Source organism: Strigops habroptila, chromosome 4, assembly GCF_004027225.2.
Source record: "Strigops habroptila isolate Jane chromosome 4, bStrHab1.2.pri, whole genome shotgun sequence".
Taxonomy (NCBI): domain Eukaryota; kingdom Metazoa; phylum Chordata; class Aves; order Psittaciformes; family Psittacidae; genus Strigops; species Strigops habroptila.
The window spans coordinates 44,713,861-44,732,909 of record NC_046358.1 but is presented as its reverse complement, the minus strand read 5'-3'; the positions used below and the strand labels follow the sequence as shown (position 1 = coordinate 44,732,909).

General features: G+C 37.5%; 1 protein-coding gene across 5 annotated transcripts in view; it reads right to left on the bottom strand.

Annotated features, from left to right (window-relative positions):
- Positions 1-3,954: 3,954 nt before the first annotated feature.
- The window catches only part of SCG5 (secretogranin V), a 31,186-nt gene continuing 16,091 nt past the window's right edge, over positions 3,955-19,049 (bottom strand). For all 5 annotated transcript variants that reach the window (XM_030482345.1, XM_030482343.1, XM_030482348.1 and 2 more), the window contains exons 4-6: positions 16,223-16,335; positions 10,677-10,730; positions 3,955-7,134 (exon numbers count right to left, since the gene is read on the bottom strand). In XM_030482345.1, the coding sequence (XP_030338205.1) occupies positions 7,039-7,134; positions 10,677-10,730; positions 16,223-16,335 (263 nt within the window). In that variant the 3' untranslated portion in view covers positions 3,955-7,038. The remainder of the gene's footprint in view (positions 7,135-10,676; positions 10,731-16,222; positions 16,336-19,049) is intronic.

Genomic DNA, 19,049 nt, shown 5'->3' with positions numbered 1-19,049 from the left:
GAAGGGCCAGAAAGATGATCAGAGGGCTGGAGCACCTCTCCTATGAAGACAGGCTGAGAGAGTTGGGCTTGTTCAGCCTGGAGAATAGAAGGCTCCTGGGAGAACTTACAGCAGCCTTCCAGTACCTAAAGGTGGCCTACGAGAAAGCTGAAGAGGGACTTTTTATAAGGGCAAGTAATGATTGGGCAAGGGGGAATGGCTTTAAGCTGAGAAGATAGATATAGATTAGATATTAGGAAGAAATTCTTCACTGTGAGGGTGGAACAGCTTGCCCAGAGAAGTTGTGGCTGCCCCATCCCTGGAAGTGTTCAAGGCCAGGCTGGACGGGGCTTGGAGCAACCTGGTCTAGTGCAAGGTGTCCCTGCCCATGGCAGGGAGGGTGGAACTAGATGATGTATAAGGTCTCTTCCTACCTGAACCATTTTATGATTTTAGAGGCAGTCTATGAAGGTCTTACCTTCAAGTTTGCAGATAATTCCTGTCCTTTTAACAGCTCATAGGTTCCTGCTGAGAACACAAAAACACAGCAGGAAATAACCAATATGGTTAGAAATTAGAGTGTAGCGACAACTACTAAAACAGAGAATAGTTAATACATTTTAAACTGAAAGAAATGTATATCATTCTGACAGATTGCTTGCATGCTGGATAACTTGCACTCATGAGAGCTACTGAAAACAAGTGTTCCAAGACCCCATAACTTCAGACCCATAACCATCAGAAAGGCTGCAGCAAAACTGGAGCCTGTGGGAATAGCAGGAGAAAGCTGTAGGGAATCAAAAGCAGGGGAAGCCTTTCTGCTTTTTTAACTGTGCGCACACGTTATCTGCACATGCACAGACCCCTATGGCAGCAGAGTTACAGGGGTGCCTGGAAATTTAACTAGTAGCCAGGGTCTATGCATAAACTATGACAGCAATGCTTATCTATTATAACAATGATTTTTAAAGAACTGACTTAAATCAGTTATGGCTATTGTTTAAATTGATAAATGGTTTATGCAGCATTAAAAATAGGTTTTTTACTTCCGTTGCAGTAGCACAGCTTTAAAGCCCATAAATATCATAGTCATTGCACTCCCAGTTGGAGTAACTTAAAGTTTTGCAATTGAGTTAGTCACTGGTTGGAGTGTTTGGGGTTTTTTTTGTGTGTGTGTGTTGTTTTGAGGTGTCTTTTTTTTAAAAAAGGAAAAAATTAACCAACGGTGAATTACAAGTTCCTCTCGGGGTGACCTTTTTTCTTCCATGAGTCTGTTTTGTCCATTTGGAAATACAAAATACCACAGTGTGGCATATGCTAGGATGAGGAATCAGGAACCACATTTCCCCATAGGGGCTGTCCCACTTGCATTTCAGCCACTTTTAGAGGACTTTGGGGCATTACAATGTAGATAATGCACTGAAGAACTGCTAGGGATTTTTTTGTTTGGTTTGTTTCTCAGAATAAAGAATTAATTAAAAGAGGCTAAGACTGAATTCAGCCTCAAAGCTATACATGCCTTCTATGATCTAACAAATATTCAGATGCCTGGACCTAAAAAGATCTTTGGTGTCTCCCAGGAAAGTTATGTTGCCATATGGTAGTTGGGTTCAGAATAAAGATCTGGAATAAAAGTAGTCAGTGTTTATACATTTAAAATCAAAGTTTAATGGTCTGTAAATGAAATGGGAGGGAACAAGGGAGAATTTGAGGCTAGCACATTGTTTTTCTTTGTGCTTTCTCCTTTGCCTCACTCAGTTTACAACGAAATTTAGCCACCGACTCCCACCACTGTTGTTCTTGGAGAACAGAGTAGGATGAAGAAACACAGCGATTAAATGTAAAAGACACTCATGCATTGCAATAGAAGCTGGATTCCATATATTTTGGTAACAGGAACTATAGGAAAAAATAAAAGGAGGTGACTCAGATCCACCTAATCTTTAAAATCTGAAGCCATTCTCAATTCCTACCATCTCTGATCTCTTCCCCACCTCTGCCCCACATACAAAAATAGACTTTGTTAGTCAAACAGGAATTTTTGTTAAGCTCTTTTAGTTCCAATTGGTAATACTGCTGCCATGACATTCACATCATTTAAAGTTTGTTATGCTTCCATGTGTTTAACACATGGCTAGCAGCTTTTCCAACACTCAGGATCCATGTAATCACAGCAAAGCAGTTAACATCATAAATAAAGCAAACATGAACTGATACTACACACTTCCTGCTCATGGTGAATTAGGATGATGAATGTGAGTTCAATGCCATTTTTCACCTAACAAAAGGCTTGAGTTGGTAGACCTGGACCGTGCAGGTACTTGGAAAAAGATTCATTTACCAGTTTCCTTGTCTCGTATCTGGCAAGCTTGTGCCAGTCAGCCATATTTGTGATTCATGGGGCCCTTCATGATGGAAATTTCACTTTCTTCTTCTACATTTCCTTTTAGTTTTTATTTAGTTTGCATGTACATAGGTCATTGTCAGCAGAGCACTTTAAGGGAGCTTGTCATCTTTGCTCATGGTTGGAATCTCATTTGGTCTAGGCACCACAAAAAGGCAGATCTTTTAAGGGACACAGCCATGCTTTATTTAAAAAGACTTATTATTCGAGATCATTCCTGAACATGATACATATTTAAGAGTATTGATGGTAATTGTATGACTTCAAACAAAGCTGAATTTTTAAGTGTATGCATATGTATACATGTGGCAATGGATTTGATATATTCTCTTTGGTTTTGTTGCTGCTGTTGTTTCTTTAAGGCATATAAGATTGCTGTTCTATTTCTATCAAGCATGATGGAAATATAGTTCAATCTAATTTTCAAATCCACTAGCCTGAAACTTTGGATTCAGGTGTCTCAAAATTGGAGATAATGTCCTTTGATTCTCTGATTGCCTTGATAGCGTCTGACTTGGATGGAGACGTGCCTTAGGTCTTACCTATAGTGTAGCTAATAAAGCAGTGGACACACTCATCTCCTCTGTGGGTCACATGAAACTGCACTTTCCGTGTATATTTTCAATTTTTGTGTGGTCATAGTAGCATCTTCTGAATCTGCCTATTTTCCCATTCTTCTTCCATACATCTGAGTCTGTGACTTTGGCTGAAAAGTTATCTTTAAACATTTTGTCCTAATGATCCAGACATTCCAGACTTGCATGTAAAAAAGATGTACTTGCATAAAAAGTCCCAGGACATGAGTTACAGCATTACAAATGAGGTAAGAGTTGTTTTAGTGAGTTTACCAGCAAAAAGACCAGAAGATTCCAAGTTTGTTTTGGGTTGGTGTTGTTATGGGCTTTTTCCAAAAAATTTAAATGTTAAAAAATTAGGTTTTGTACAGCATGAAAATGAAAACAAAGCCTTTTCAACACTTTCACACAGCTACTGGTTAGAGGCCTGACTTGAAGGCATGGACTCAAGTTTGTCTTCATCATCAAAAAAATACTTGTCTTCATCCCCAACTTCAGACATTTGGAAACAAGGGGGCTTGAGTGTTACTTTGTCCACAATGAAGCCAAAAACTTAATTGACTTGGTAGCTGTCTTTCTGCCTGTGTTCTTCCTCAGTTTAACAAATGAAGATACACTTCATCACAGATTGTAAAATAAGCTTCAGATCAGCTTTACTTACAGCCCTGTAAATGACTGTTAAACTCTGAGTCAGATTCACAGAACTAGTTCCAAGTTTTTTTGGTTTGCTCATGAGTTGCTGAATAGGTTAGCAGCATGGTTTTGTTAGGTGAATGCAAATATGCCAATAAAAAGCAGCAGATTGCCATTTCCCCTCCTAAATAATTCACTAAGCATTTTTATATTACTTTCTTCTGTGGGCTGACAACTTCATATTCTTTACTACCAAGTTTATTATAAGACTGTATTCTCTTTTTAAAAGTGTATGTTAGTGTGTCTATATAAACATGCACCTCACAGAAAGTTTTGTGTCACAAAGCAAATCCTATAAACTGCTCAGTTACACGGTTTTTTTTATTTAAACTAGGATCATAAATATTTCTTTACCAGACAAAACCAATGTTGCATGGCAATACACTTTATTTTGCATAGCTTCTTTCAAGCACATTGTGTCTCAAGTACGTTAGAGGTAATTAACACACTTGCAGATTTTAAAATAATCTTAAAATGTTTTAATTTAGTGAAAATTCTAAACACAATAGCAATATACATGCTCCTTAATTCACATGCATCATAAATGTAAAAGCGTGATTGCACCTGTAAGAGCTGAGCAGCCATTTACATTCTTGTAAATATTGGTTTGGTGAAGTGAGCTCTAGTAAGAGGGATAGTTGGTATCTTTGTTCATTGATTCTGGAAGGCCTGGTGGTCACTGCAATGATTCTTTATAAAAATCCTATATATATACAAGTTCGGACTGTAGCTGGAGCAGCAGGAGGGACGACTTTGTTTGGTGGGCTTTTTTAGTTGTTTTTTTTTTTTTTTTAATTAATATGGGACTAGCAATCTCAGTACAGAAAGGCAGCTCTATTATGAAACTGAAATGATAATAATTAATTATCATGATGTAATAGCAATATTTTATTAAAACTTCACAATAGTGTTGTTGAGTCTTCCTGGTGAAGCACTCAAGGCTGCCTGATGGACTCAGCAGATGGCTGTTCACCACCACGCGTTTGATTTCTTCAGCAGGCAGTTCCTGTAAGACGCATCATTGTGTTGTGCAGTGTAAATTTTAAAGACAAAACCATCTCTAAATTGTGTAATTTTTCCTTTGCCTGCTCTGTGCAGTGCTATCATAGACAGCAAGGCAGCTCTTCAGGCCCTGCCAGAGCCGCAGCAGCCACCAGGATCCCTGGTGAGGTCAGTTTGCAGTGCTGGATTATCACATCCCCGTCCAGGGGGTGTAGTGACCTGAAGTGCTTTTAGAAATCAGACATGGGATTTCTGATACTATTAAGCAAGCAATACTTCTTTGCCCCTCCCTTTTTAAGCCTGCTGTTCACTGTACACACCACATTTTGTTGTGTGCTGGTCCTTACTGAGAGCTTAAAAGACAAAATAAATTGCCTTCATGATTGCTTTGTTTTTGTATTTAAAATGGATTTTACTGAAGCTGATAAGGACAGAATATAGCTCATATTACTTTAAAAGTATTGGTAAGACAGTTGAGCGTCTGAAGAAACACCAGTTTTTTAGGAATGGCAGTCAAGCCTCTGCCCAACTGGAAAGCTTGTGGCAGCACCCAGGGACTCTCTCGGGGACTAGGTGGAAGGAATGACCATTTTATGGATTCTGGGCCGCTGGGCATCAGTGGCATCTAATTTCAGATTCATGCCATGAGGGTTTTTTCTGGCTTTGGAGACAACCTTTGCAACTCTGTAACTCTCAATACCTGTGTGAAGAGTAAGCAGGAGTGCAAATAAAAAGTAAGCTTAAGAAGCAGAGAGTGCAAGTTCTCTCGTGTGAACAGCTGGATTACTCCCATCCCATTGTAGGCACTGGAAGTGGAAGGAGCTCTGCAATTCACACAAACTCCTCAATTTTCTGCCATGTGTGAGTATAAACACTACTGCATTACATACTATTTCGTTTTCTCATCCAGAACTTCTTTAAAAAGGAAATACGATGAAAGACATGATAGTTCAGCCTAGAATGTTATGGAGTTTTGCAATCTACCCATAAATGACGTGAGAGGACCGACTCTCTGCATACCTAATCTATTACAAATTACTAAATGCTGGGATAGAAAAAGCAGATGCCATACACAGTCATATTTGTGCCATCCTGTTAACTTTAATCTTATGTAGCTAGGATGTCGAGTTTCTGTTAGTTTCTCATCTGTTTTTTTCTAAGGGGTCATCATTATTTTACTGTGTGTGTCTGTAGGACAGGGAAGGAAACTACATTTTTTTCCCATAGATTTGAAGTTCAAAGCTGTAAGCGAATACTGTTTTTCCATAAATCCAGTGCCCTACGCACATGGCTTGAAATATTTCAGATGCACCCTGAAAATAACAAAATTTTAGGTCATTTAGTATTCTCATCTTTCAGAAAGGGAGAACTCAGTTTTCTGGAATACACAGTTCTTCAACCTCCTAGGGGCAAAAAAGCAATTTAAGCTTCCCAGAGCAACTTCACGAGCAGGGATAGCTACCAGTGATTGGAGTATCACATTTTTTTCAGAAGATCATCAACTGTAATGACCTTCATATCCTGGATTTAGATTCAGAAGATGTTAACACAACCTTATTAGCACAAACAACTGTCTCCATCTTCACTTATGATATCCCAGGGACACATAATTTAGGGACACATAATTTGTGCTGTAATGCACAAATGCTGCTGTTACTACGACAAAGAACTGCAGGGGAGATTAATTTCCACACAACAGTACCGTTGATAAGGAAGAAAGATGTGCAAGTGTTCAGGAAAGCTGTCGACATGGAATGATTAAAACTAACAGAAAAATATTGCAGTGAGTAGAGTCAAAAAGCTGTTCTTTAATTTTTAAATTTGCACAGCAATAACAGAGACAAATGAGCCTCTGAAATATTTTGGAAAATGTCACTTTGCAAACCTTGTAGATTGCTTAAATGTTTATTAAAATGGACCAAAAGCCAAAATTCTCTGGGTAAAATAAATACTTCGTCTTTGCTAAGTAACAATATTTGTGAACAAAACATAAAACTATAATTTTCATGTGTCAAACATAGTAACATTTAAGATTAAATGTTGGAGTCAGACTGGGCATTTTTTTACATCTTCCTATTTACAAGCTGCTCATTAAGACCATTTACCTCACGTTAGCTATTAAAATGACTAACATTTTCAAAGTTTGCTCCATGACTAAAATAAAAACAACAGAAATGTCCCTTTACCGTAAATTAACGAAAAGCAGAACCATATTTTTGTTATCTAGGAGAACATACTGTTATAAATACAGCTGGTTTTCATCTACAATTATATAAATAATAAACATGCTGCCATTCACAAGGATTTTAATACATGATTATATATAAGCAATATTATGATCTAGCAGAGGATGGCATGAGTTTTCATCATTCATTTTTACTGTACTTATTCAGGACCCTTGTCTTCATCTGAAAATTGTGGAACAGACTTCTTTGCTACAACATTATCCAGTCGCTGTCCTTGCAGATACGGGTTCACACTCTGAAAAAGTTCAAAATTATTTATACTTATTAGAAACAGGGAAACATATAAAAGGTAATCAGGATTTGTGGATCTATTTATATATTTCTTATCTGTCAAATACCTGAAAGAAAAAAAAAAAAAAAAAGAGAAATTACTCCCACGGAGTAGATCTGAAAGTCAATCAATGGTTTGTTTTCTGGTATTTTTTGTGTGCAAGAATTTAATCTTTAAAAAGGATACAAGTGATGGAGAACAATAGAGAATAAAGGACAGTTTGAATTAAACACTGTCTTTTTGCTCCACTCCTCCTTTCCTCAGCTCAGCAGAGAAGCAGCAGCAACAGATCTCACTCCCTAATTCTTGAGGCAGGACAGAACTTGTTTGAAAAGTACAAGTAAGCTTTAGCTTTTTAGCCTCTGATGAATCTTATGCTGGAACACAAGTTAGATACCATGATACCATTTCTGACCAAAGTCTCTTCTTTAGTCCATCTCTTCTCCAGGAAACCGTTCCTTGCTTCCTCTCTTGATGCTGAGATAAAAAAGTGCTGGCACAGAAGCAGAGCCAAGCAAGGTTTTGGCATAGGAAATAGCTCTCATACCACTGCCAGAACAAAGAAAGGCTGGAAAGAATATCCCTGGAGAGGGTTTAACTTCACTTTGCACCATGCAAGCAGCACAACGTGAAACTGAAGATGAACAGATCCTGTCTCAAAACTGTTTTGAGATCATAGTAATGTAGAATGTCTATGCTTGAATTTTATCTGTAGCAATGGAATAAAATGTATTTACTGTAATTGCAAGTATCAAGCAGTTTAGTGGAGCTTCAGAATTAACTTAAATATTATTTACACCTACTTTCTGGCCTGTTACAGTGTCAGTGTAAACAAAATTCAAGTATATACTTTCTCTTTCACAGATATAGACAAAAATTCTAATGTGCTGGGTTTTGATGCCAATAAAAATTGTTTGCTTAAGGATAAACTTTGGAAGAATGCAAATTTTCCTGATTCTTGTCAGTCTGGCTGTATCACAGATATTACTGAAGATATTTCTGTGCTTCTTTCCCCAAAATGTAGGAATTCAAAACTATGGAAAATAAAAGAAAAAAAACACCCCAACTTTTAAAATAGGCATGAAATATTTATTTTCAAATATTCCAAGTATCTGTCAAATCTCTGGAAAAGATTTAGGGTTTGTCTTGTCTTCAAGCTTAAGACCTTGGGTTTCTCCAGATTTGTCAATGATATCATTAATACCTAATCATAGCATAGAGCAGCCCTTTTTTTTGTTTACTTCTGTTGTTTTTTGAGTGCTTTGCTTGCTGCAAGTGAAAACATAAAAATACTAAGAACCAGAAATGAATGTGGAAAAATCTTTGAAAACAAACACTAATTTAATGCTTTAAATTGTTAAAAATAAGACACATGTAAATGATTTGTTTGTGTTTGTTTAAAGAAGTTCTGTTTCATGTTAATTTAGTGAAATTTGTCTGTTGCATAAACTTCTAGGAATTATTTGAAGATTCTTAGGAAGATTAATTGATCTTTTTTTTGGACTGGTTCTTGCTACTTTTTGAACTAAAGTGGAAGAGAATGAGAATACATAAAAATCTGAATTCTCAACTGACAAAAGAAAACACATAATAAAATGCAAAATTTTTGGCTGATTTCACTGAAAGATGTTTAATCCTATGCAGCTGTGCTGAATTCAAAGTAATGTGATTCCCAAGTACCTGTTTGCTCAGCTCCAAGCCCACGGCAATGTGACTCAGTCATTACAGAAGCACTCCTGTCATGTCTAGGATAATAGATTCTGGACAGGGCTATGCTCACGCACAGAAATTTAAAAAAGGGGAGAATTGCTAGTTAAATTAGTGGTCCCTATAGGCTTGCTTGTTGGGCACTAAAAATGCTGCCAAAAAAAAAAACCAGACAGTAGCAAATAGTAAATACATACCTCTGCTATACATACTGATCATGTGTGTATATGTATGTTTGTATGTGTGTTTATATACACACAGAATGTATGTAGTATTGTAGACAGCAGTAGTGCCTCTGTGACTACGCTGTATCTATATCATCATATAGATACAACACGGTTACTATGTACGCATTTGCACAGGACTTCCTTTAAGCTAAAATAGGGACATTCTGCCCCAAAAGACCAATCTGTTGCCAGAAGCCATCCTCCCTAACCTCTCTGTCTGTGCAGAAGGGCATGGAGGAGTGGCAGGGACTGCAGAAGGCAGGAGGGGAACCCAGCAGGCTTCTTGGTTTCTGAAAAAATACACTGATGCTGACAGCTCTCAGTTACCCTTCTGGTGATAAAAGTAAAAAGTCTGAATTGTTCATTAAAACATTAGCAATTGTTACAGTATTGCTCTCAAAACAATAAAATACTTTAAATTATAAGGAATATACTATTGACATGCCTGTGCTAAGAAAATAAATCTGCTGCTGCTCTAATCCTACTCTAAAATGCTGTTCGAGCTTTTAATAAATAATCCAAATAACTATTTCCAGAGTAAATTCTACTCACTTCAGAGTAAAAAATCAGGTGCCTACCCTTTTTCCTTTTCCAGTAACAAAACTGAAAATCAAACATAAGTGGGAATCAGATAATAAGCTCAAGATAGATCATTAATTTACAATTGAACAGTGTTTATTGCCAGCAATATGTGAATTGGTAAGAAATGAACTCATCCTCTCCCATTCTAGCAAAGACTTTAGGTTTGAGAGTTAAATAAATAAATGTTTCAATTATTTTAAACCAAATTTACTTCATTTACAATATAAACTGTGCTGTCATATTTTGAAAGGCTACTTTCTGGCAGAGAGCTAGGCTTTCTTTTCTTGTAAAAAAAATATATATATACCAGTGGCAAAGCTGAAGACTTGACCCTGCCTGAAAGTTATTTTTTGATAAAAGGAAGGTTGACACTACTAACAATAGAGAGACGGTAGTGAGGTGGACTGCACAGAGCTTCTCTGTGATACATAGATTGCCTTCCTTTTTCAGGGGCTGAGAGATGAGAATGCATTCATCTTTGTCTTTCAAGCAAGTGGGACACAAAGGTAGGAGTTTAATCTGAGTTAAATCTAAGTACGTAAGTGAATCAAATTACATCAGCTAATGAACCAGTTCTACTGTCATTTACACCCAAAACCGTACTCACATGCATGGGTAGTGATAATTAATTTTGCCAATATTTTAGTAGGAAACTTAAATTATGTTTTAAAGACACTGAAATAATTTTAAATGGTTTTATGCAAATAGCAAAATATTTTAAAACACAGCTAATGTAAGGGGTTTTAAATTAATGCTCTGCATTGAAGTGCATCTTCTGAAAGCAACAGGCTATTTAGAGAAACACATCTTGTACTCAGTAGAGAGTCCTGAAACTTGCTGTAGTAGTTTATCACAGAGATTCCCTGACTTTACACATTATCTAAGGCATAATGCAGAAGCATTAGACTAACTTTTCATTTCAACAGTATGATTTTAATTCTTATTAGCTCTCTAGATGATACAGGGGCTGTAAAGTATTTTGATAGTTACCCTCTTTCTTCTTTTTGGACCACCATTAATCTTCTCAAAGAGTAAGTTCTTGCTCTGGAAGGAGAAGAAATGCAGCCATCAAATTCATTACACTTTTCTTTAAAAATATAACTTTTGCTGTTAAGTATTACCAAGTTTAGAGGGGTGTGTAATTTTATGGGAAAGATAAACCACAAATAAATATTTAGATATTCCTGCTAACATTTTGCAGTTCTTCAGGAGCAGTCACAGTCTTATTGACAATTTAAAAGCCAGTAATTTTTTACTATGTTGCATTATATTATCATCCATGTTCAGGCAGTAAGTGCTTCAAGTACGTGCTGGTATAATTATATTGACTGGATGTTCCCCATCATGTGATACACACTATAAATACATATAATAAAAAAAAAAGATGACAGAAAAAATGAAAAATAAAAGTGGGAGGGAGAGGAACCAGGAATCCTGCCCCTGATACGTCTTTCTATACACTTGAGGTGACACAAGAACAGGAGCAAAAATATCTGCTTTACAAGGGATTTTGTAATTCCTTTTAAAAACAGCAATTGGCGTCATTCCTACTGTTTTGTTGTCTTTGCTTATTCCATTCCAGATATCAACACTTCCCAGTGCAAAGTTCTGCTGAAAGGAGTTCAGCGCCAACTCTTCCTTTGTTTAAGTAGTGCCCTCAATAAAGTCTCTAAAAACCATTTGGTCTATAACATTTTTAATGGCAAACCTTTTAAAAACTGCCAAAAATATCTTGGCAGAAGAGAAAGTTATGATGACGAGAAAAGAAGAAGAAAAAAAAACACAACACAAAAAAACCCCTCTGACCATAGTTTACATAAGTGCATCCACATATTGTTGTATTTCATACAAGTAGTGAATTCTAATAAAGTCTGGAATAACACACATGCTCAACACATTTTGTTTCAATTGTGTATTATGAAGAAAAACAAAACTAAACCCTAACCTGAAAATGGAAGGAGAGAAGAATTACATGTATAAAAGCAGAACACTGTATAAACAAGGCCATTAATTCTGCTATAAACAACTGACCTAACATTGATTATATAAATAGAAAGTGTAATTCTAGCGCAAGACAAATTCACCAAACACTTCTATGCTCTCTGCAGCCCTGATATGAGAAAAAACAAACATTTTCAAGTGTTACAATGAAATCTGCCAAAATTGTCTGTTTTGTACTTCTTATGTTCATTAAACCCCAAATTCACAAGGCCTATCTCTTGCCCAACCTCAGTTATTTTGTCTGAGTTGTGCCAAAAGGGAACAGAGATGAAGTTGGCCAAGGGAGACATTCTTGACTAGTCATTTATGCAAACTCACTTCGGGAAAACTCCAATTTAATATTTTAAAGAAATCTTCAGATGTGTAAATTATTCTATTTATGAAACAAAGCACTGCTGAAGCCTCTCTTTGTACACTATTTGACCTTCTACTTTTCACAGAGGAATAGCATTTCTGAAACAGAAAGAATTTCATGACTACTGCAGCTAAGATTTCTGTCACTCAGGAAAATTCCTTACAATTGAACTGTTCCTGCTCAGGAAGATCGTATTTTGTTTAGTCTCTTTGGGAATGTTTAAGACTGTAACTACTACTTAAGCATTATGTGGAGTGCAAAGCAAATGAGGTTATGGAGCATGAGCTAAGAGTGTTCTTGTATGGTTATAGCAATCCTGAAAATATGTTCCACTGCATAAGGGCCCAAGCTCATCAGAAACCAAAATTTGCCCGTGAAGTGCTCACCACTCTCATGCATCACTTAGGAGTTGTTAGGAATGAAGGCAGAATTTCTCCAGTTGAAGACACACCTCATATGGAGACGTGTTGCATGTGAATTGCTGCTTTCCCCTTACTCTGGAGCTTCCTTTGCACCCTCCTGGCTACTTGGATTAGGATACTACAGGTTGGGATTTGGGTGGGAAAAACTCAGAAATTAAAATGCTTACAAATTAACCAACTAAGGCCAGGGAGAGTTACCCTTAGATCTTTCAGACTTCGCTGAAACTTCCTTAAATCAGTGATAATCAGCAGCTCTGTAATCTGGACCTGCACAATTATTAAGCAAAACTGAAAAAGAAAATTGCATTAGCAAGCTTGCACCCTTTCAGAAGCGCTTTTTTTCTGCCAATTTAGTCTTATTGGGAATATCAAGCATGACAATTTTTATTACGCCAAGCATACTACACTAAATTAAACAACCTGTACTGTCTGAAATTGAAGACCTACCATAACCTGTCCTAATAATCACCATTGCCATCCAGATATTTGGCAAAGAAGGATTAGTGTTACTCACTGTAACTGAAGTTGGACTAAAATTAAATCTGAGTAACTAGTTTCATGTTTACATTAAAATTAGGAAGCCAGAGATGATAACTTCTTTAACAAGAAGTTCAACTTTGTAAAATATTTTTATCCCTGTTTCCCATTTGCCTTTCTTTGCACTGTCTTGGATCCCTCCACTGTAGCTGATAAGCAAAACTGGCATTATGTCTACCCTTAGAGTGAAATGTTATCCATTGCTTCAGTAAAAAGAGATGTTACTGAACAACATAGTTGCTTTTAATTTTCCATTTGTACTGATACTGGTGTCAGAAACCACAGCTGAATTGCCCTCCTCTTTTTAACCCCTACATGTGGTAGTGGCTAACACTTTGGGTTTCAATAAATAACTTACATATAAGTGGGGTTTAGATTTCTATTGTAAATTGTATATTGTATGCTACCTTTTTGCAAGTCTTTCTGGATGCCAACAGCACTTTTTCAGACTGTCTAAAGAGTCAAATTGCAAGATGCAGAAAAGGCAGACTCAAACGGAAAGTACCTGTCTCCTGCAAGGAAAAGTCTGAAATGAAGGGAAAAAAAACCCCAAACCAACCAAAAACCAACATAAATCTTAAAAACTATAGTTGCACAATAGGGTATGAACTTCCAAAAGTTCCTTATCTTACTAGTCCCACTATCGCCTCTAGATTTTCCATGTATGAGGAGAAAAAAGAAAATAAAAAGAGTCTTTGGGCTGCAGGAGAGTATAAGCTGTCTATCTCACCGTATAAACAGCTTGTTCCCAAGACTTCCCACAGGTCAGCATATTGATATATGGAAAGTTGTCCCAAAGACATGAAAATTCTTCCTCTTTCTTCCCTCTCCTAACCCAGTATACATTTGTTATGATTCATATATTGTATCATCCTATGTATTAGTAGTATCTACACATAATATTTAGTGTCTACATGGAATCATACACTTTCCTGTATGAGATAGCTTCTAGACTTGTTTAACCCTTATGTGTCTACTATTCACAGGGTACTGCAGAGGTTCCACAGCTTTGCAAGCATGAGAGTCTGTCACCAAAACAAATCAACCAACCTGTTTCTTTCCCATTATTCATGAACGAGCGGGTCTTTTTTTTCCCCCCCCCCCCGACCTGCTAATGTAATCTGGATTTTACTGTGGTTACGCTAAGGAATGCGTGCTGGCTCCTTGAAAGGACAAGTCAGAGGGAACTGTAATGCTGCCTCAAGCACTCTGTGGCAGGAGAAAGCAGGGGAGAAGCTCCCTCAAGAGCTGTGAGCACACGCCAGCTCATACGGGTCCAGGAGACACTCTGGCTCCAAGGGCTTCAGATAGTGGTGACAGCCTAGTGCCTTCACAGCATGCAGGAGTTGGTGGAAATGCAGTCCGTAAATACACAGCCATTACAGCCCCTGGAGCATTTGGTCCTAGGCTCTTCCACAGGAGAAGCAGGAACGGGCTGCTGGCAGATGGAGGGGATTCTGGTGGCTGGGGCCAGTGGGACGATGAGGATGCACACAGTTAGCTCTATTGGTCATTTACAACCTAATCCAGATGACAGTAAGTGACCTAAAAGATCTGATCTACTTTCTCTCTCATTTATGAAGTCTCAAACAGCTAATTTTTAGAGTGCTTTCTGCTCTTATTTTTCCAGAGAGAGAAAAATAACAAAACCAGCCATAAAACCAGATATGGCTGTATTTATCTTTTTAATGTGTAGTAATATACAATGAGGAGGCAATTGGGGCAATTCTCCTGGATCTCAGCAGAACATTTGCTCATGCACATTACCAGCTGTTTCATCTCTAATTAAAAAGATCTGGAGTTGGCTATGCTGCAGCTAGATATGATTACTGTTTAGTACCTAACAGTCTGTTTTAATCCATGCGTGAGCAGTTTTTTCCCCTGAATTACTAGTGATGGATGGAGAAATGAAAAAGGCCAGTATTCACTAATGATCACCTACGATTTGTTAAGTGTATACATTGCTGATGACAATGTAGTATGTACGGTTGATTCTGAAATATTGCTATAGGCCAAAGATTCACAGAGGTGCTTTTATAGTCTTCAAAATGGTATTATGAAAGTAAATTACTTATGAATAATAAGAAAAATAACAGCATTATCTGGCATAAATAAGAAAGTTCACCATCTGGTGTTTTTAAAATGAAAACCTTTGATGGTAATTACTTAGAATGCAACAAGAGTTTCCAAAATCTGGATATTTGGCATGATTCTCTCTAGAAATCTAGCACTCACATAAGTAATTAAGACTATAAATCTTCACTAGTTTGATTATGAACGATGAATCATTGTCTCACAATTACAGCAGGAGCAGAGGCTGCCAAGCATGTCCATATATCGATATATGCTTACAGAGTGCTGGTTCAGGGCAATCTTCAGTTGTTAAAGTGTTATAACAATATAAAATGAGATTTCATGATTTGCTCTAGAAGCATAAATTATGATCATTGTTCTTGTTTTCCTGGCGCATGAAAATGGACATGGGATTGGACATTTAACTGATGTAATCTAAGATTAAGCAGCAGAGCTCGCTTTGGAGCCTTTACCCTCCAGAAATAGTCTTAGCTGGAGTCATTAAGGTCCTTGTACGCTCAGAGCAAGAGTTTTGCACTTAGTGTAGCTTGCTGTCTTTATTATATGCAATGTGCAAAATAGGTTTTTAATGTAATATAGTGCACAACCTGAATAGAGGAAGAAGCAGCATCAGTCCTCCAAAATCCTTAAGCCAGAGAGGTTCCTCAGACCAATTTGCTTGAACCAAGATTTTTTAAGGTGTTCATGCACTGCTGCACTCCATTTCTTTATTTATTTTTAGTATCTAAGTAGCTGAACAGTGAACAGTCACTGAACCTGGATAATCTTTCAAATTAGGGCCCTGCCACGTTTTGAAGCACTGTGCTAAAATCTGGACTAATTTCGATTACGTGTTCACTGTAGTTTGAAATGTGGTTTGCTGCATTTATCAAGCCCATACACAGTTGTTGTGCTTTGGGACAGGTAATATGACAAGGATTTCTACTTTCTATTTTTATGGGCTTTTCACCAATCACAGTCATTATTCCTATATTTTTAAGGGCAAGTCCATCTTTTTTAGAAGTTTCCCTTAGAGTAATTTTTCCAGCAATAAGCACAATATTCTCCTTGTGGTTTCATAGTATCCTATGCAGCAGACAATACCCAGTTTCATACGCAACAAAAACAATCAAGTAGCATGTACTTACCCACTTGCCCATGTTGGGATAGTCATGCTCTGGATCAAAAAGGTGTTGGTGCAGCTGGTATTCTCTGCTGAACTCTGCTGTGTCTGGGGTGTTTTCTAGACACCCATCATCAACTGCAAAAGTATGTTAGAAAGCACTATGTGCCACATTAACCAACAAATTTCTTAAATGCAACTATGCAACTGAAAAAAAAAAGAACTGGATGACTAGAAAATATCAGATTTTTTTTTAAAGGAGTTTGTCAGGATATATTTAATTAAAAAAAAATAAAAATATCCCAACAACACAACTTAATGAAACTTCGAAACTGAACAAATTTATTTTCCAAGCTCTCCCACTCCTTTTTGTTTTCCTTCTAAATTAGTCATTGAGCTTGATTTTACATAGAACTGCATGTTATTCTGATTCAGAAAGGATCAGATCCTCTTTTCATTTTTAAATGCCCACAGGAAGCTTTAGAAATTGTTTAGGCAATACTTTTGAAGCTCATGGTAAAACAATGCTGTGAGCAAAGACAGAATTTCCTTCACTGAGTACCTCTTCATGAATTCCATTTCTGGTTTGCTACTTTGTTCAAAATGGCTGAAAATCATTTATGCATCATAAGAGCTCAGTGGCAGAAGTTTTATGCTGAGGACATTTCTGCAGATTGGTAAGTATCTGACTGGTCCAGAAACCTCCTTTAATCACAATGGATGATTTTGCGGACAGTGTCACTTCAAGGATAATACCCTTTTAAAAATCAGCTTATGGAGTTTTTACCAAAAAAAAGTCCTCTTTAGATTAAACGAAGATTCAGTGACTTGAGGCCAGAGTAGCTCTTTGGATACAGTCTGTTCCTGGAGCTCCCTCTGCTTTGCCAACATGGGGAGCTTGCAGTCTGAGTTCCTGTCAGACATACCCAAGAAGATCCTACCATGGGGCATGATGCTGGGCATCCAAGCAGCTACATCTGCCAGAACGCAGGCACTCCAAAGGGGACACCTGAGAACTTGCCCTTCTGTCCTTGTTTGATCATCATGTAAAAAGATTTGCAGAGAGATTATCTTTTTCACTTAGATGTGGGAAACAGTAAAGATTTGACTTAAAAATGAGTTCATTCAATGACCTAAGGAGGTTATTCTAAGTCCGAGACACCCTGCTTTCTCGCTTTTCTCCTTAAAACAGGGGAAAAAAAAATAAAGTTCCCAATAGGAAACAGGGGAAAACTAACAACACTGGTTAAACAACTCAGAAACCATTAAACTTAGTTACGAGCACTTAAAAATTATTTCAGTCTCAGCAGGGACAAGGTCATTGGAAGAGAGAAGCAGGTGACAACAGAAATGTGGTAGACTTTCTCAGAGCATCTGTGTCTTTTTGGTAGAAAACACAAAGGGCAGCTGGACATATGTGTGCCCTCTGTGACTGCTAATCCAAACGTCTTCAAGCTCAAGTGCTCCAGGCTTACGTATTCCTGCTGTGGAATGTGCATATGTAGACAGTGACTGGAAAAATTGTTTTCCATTAAGCAAATCTACAGACCTGATTGAGGAAGGCCTCTGGTAATTTGTATGCATAATACAGTTACCACTTGAATTTCCATTTAAGGCTCTGAAAAACATTTTACTCTAATCCTAGTAGATACTATCTTCACTCCCAGAGTACCTACGACAGAGCCATCTATCCTAGCAGGCAGCACTTCCCTAAGAATTCCTCCTGGGTTCAGATCTGACTGTATTAGCTTAGCTAACAACTTTTATTTCACCTAAGAAAGAAAAATTGAAGGGATTTTCAAATACATTTCTCTGGATGTCAGGTTTTAAATTTATTTATCTAATCACTAACAGAAGTCTAATGGGCAAGCACAGAACTTAGAAAGTCTCTGTGTGTGATGTGTGTGTGAGAAAACTTAAACCCATCATTTGCAACCTGTCAGGCAACAGCTATATTGAACAAAATGGAAGATTAGATATTATTTCAGAAGAGATGCAGGCATCATCACCAAATGGGCTGTAATAGAAAACACTAAGGGAGGACTATTCAAAATCTCATCATATTTTTGAATGAAATGTAAAAACACTGTTTGCAAAACTTTTCATGTCAGGTTTTTTTTTTTATCAATTCTAAGCTAGTTAGAACATTTTTTAATGAGAATACAGACAACTGGTTTGCATTATCCAAATAACATAAAAGAAGAATAAAAGAAAAGATTTTTAAAGGATCTCTTAGCTCACAAATGAAAAAATGAGAAAAATAGAGTGCTCATTCCCAGTTCCAGCTCCCAAGGCAGCCAATGGGTATTTTACTACTACTTTCAGAACTGGAAGTCATTCCTTGGCTCAAATAACAGGAAAAAGATCAATTCCCTTAAGGTATGCCTATATCGTGCACGTGCAGTGCTGCTTTTGACATCCTTCAGCACAAGCCACCCAAGCTTGGCTTGGTGTATGCACAGCTGCAAGCTGAGGGATGCACTGGTTATCTCGGGTACCATACTGCTCCGCGCTCCAAGGCTGCACTGTTCCTCTGCCAGAGTGACCCTGCGTACAACATGCTGGAGTATGTCCACGTCGTTCGTTGTTTCTTGGCACAGATGCACCCTCAGTGAGCTATAAAGCCACATGGATTGGAGCCAAAGTATCTTAAATATTGACTTATGGTCTGGGTTGGAGATCAGGGCAGACAGTTTCACTCCTCTTGGCACAATGAAAGTCTCTAAAATAAGGGTAAGTCTCATCTGTACAGAATGATAACTTTTTTCAGGGGCCAGCCTAAAAATGAACTCCCTCTGGAACAAAACATTATCATAAATCTCACTATCTCCTACTCCAAGGTCAAGATGATT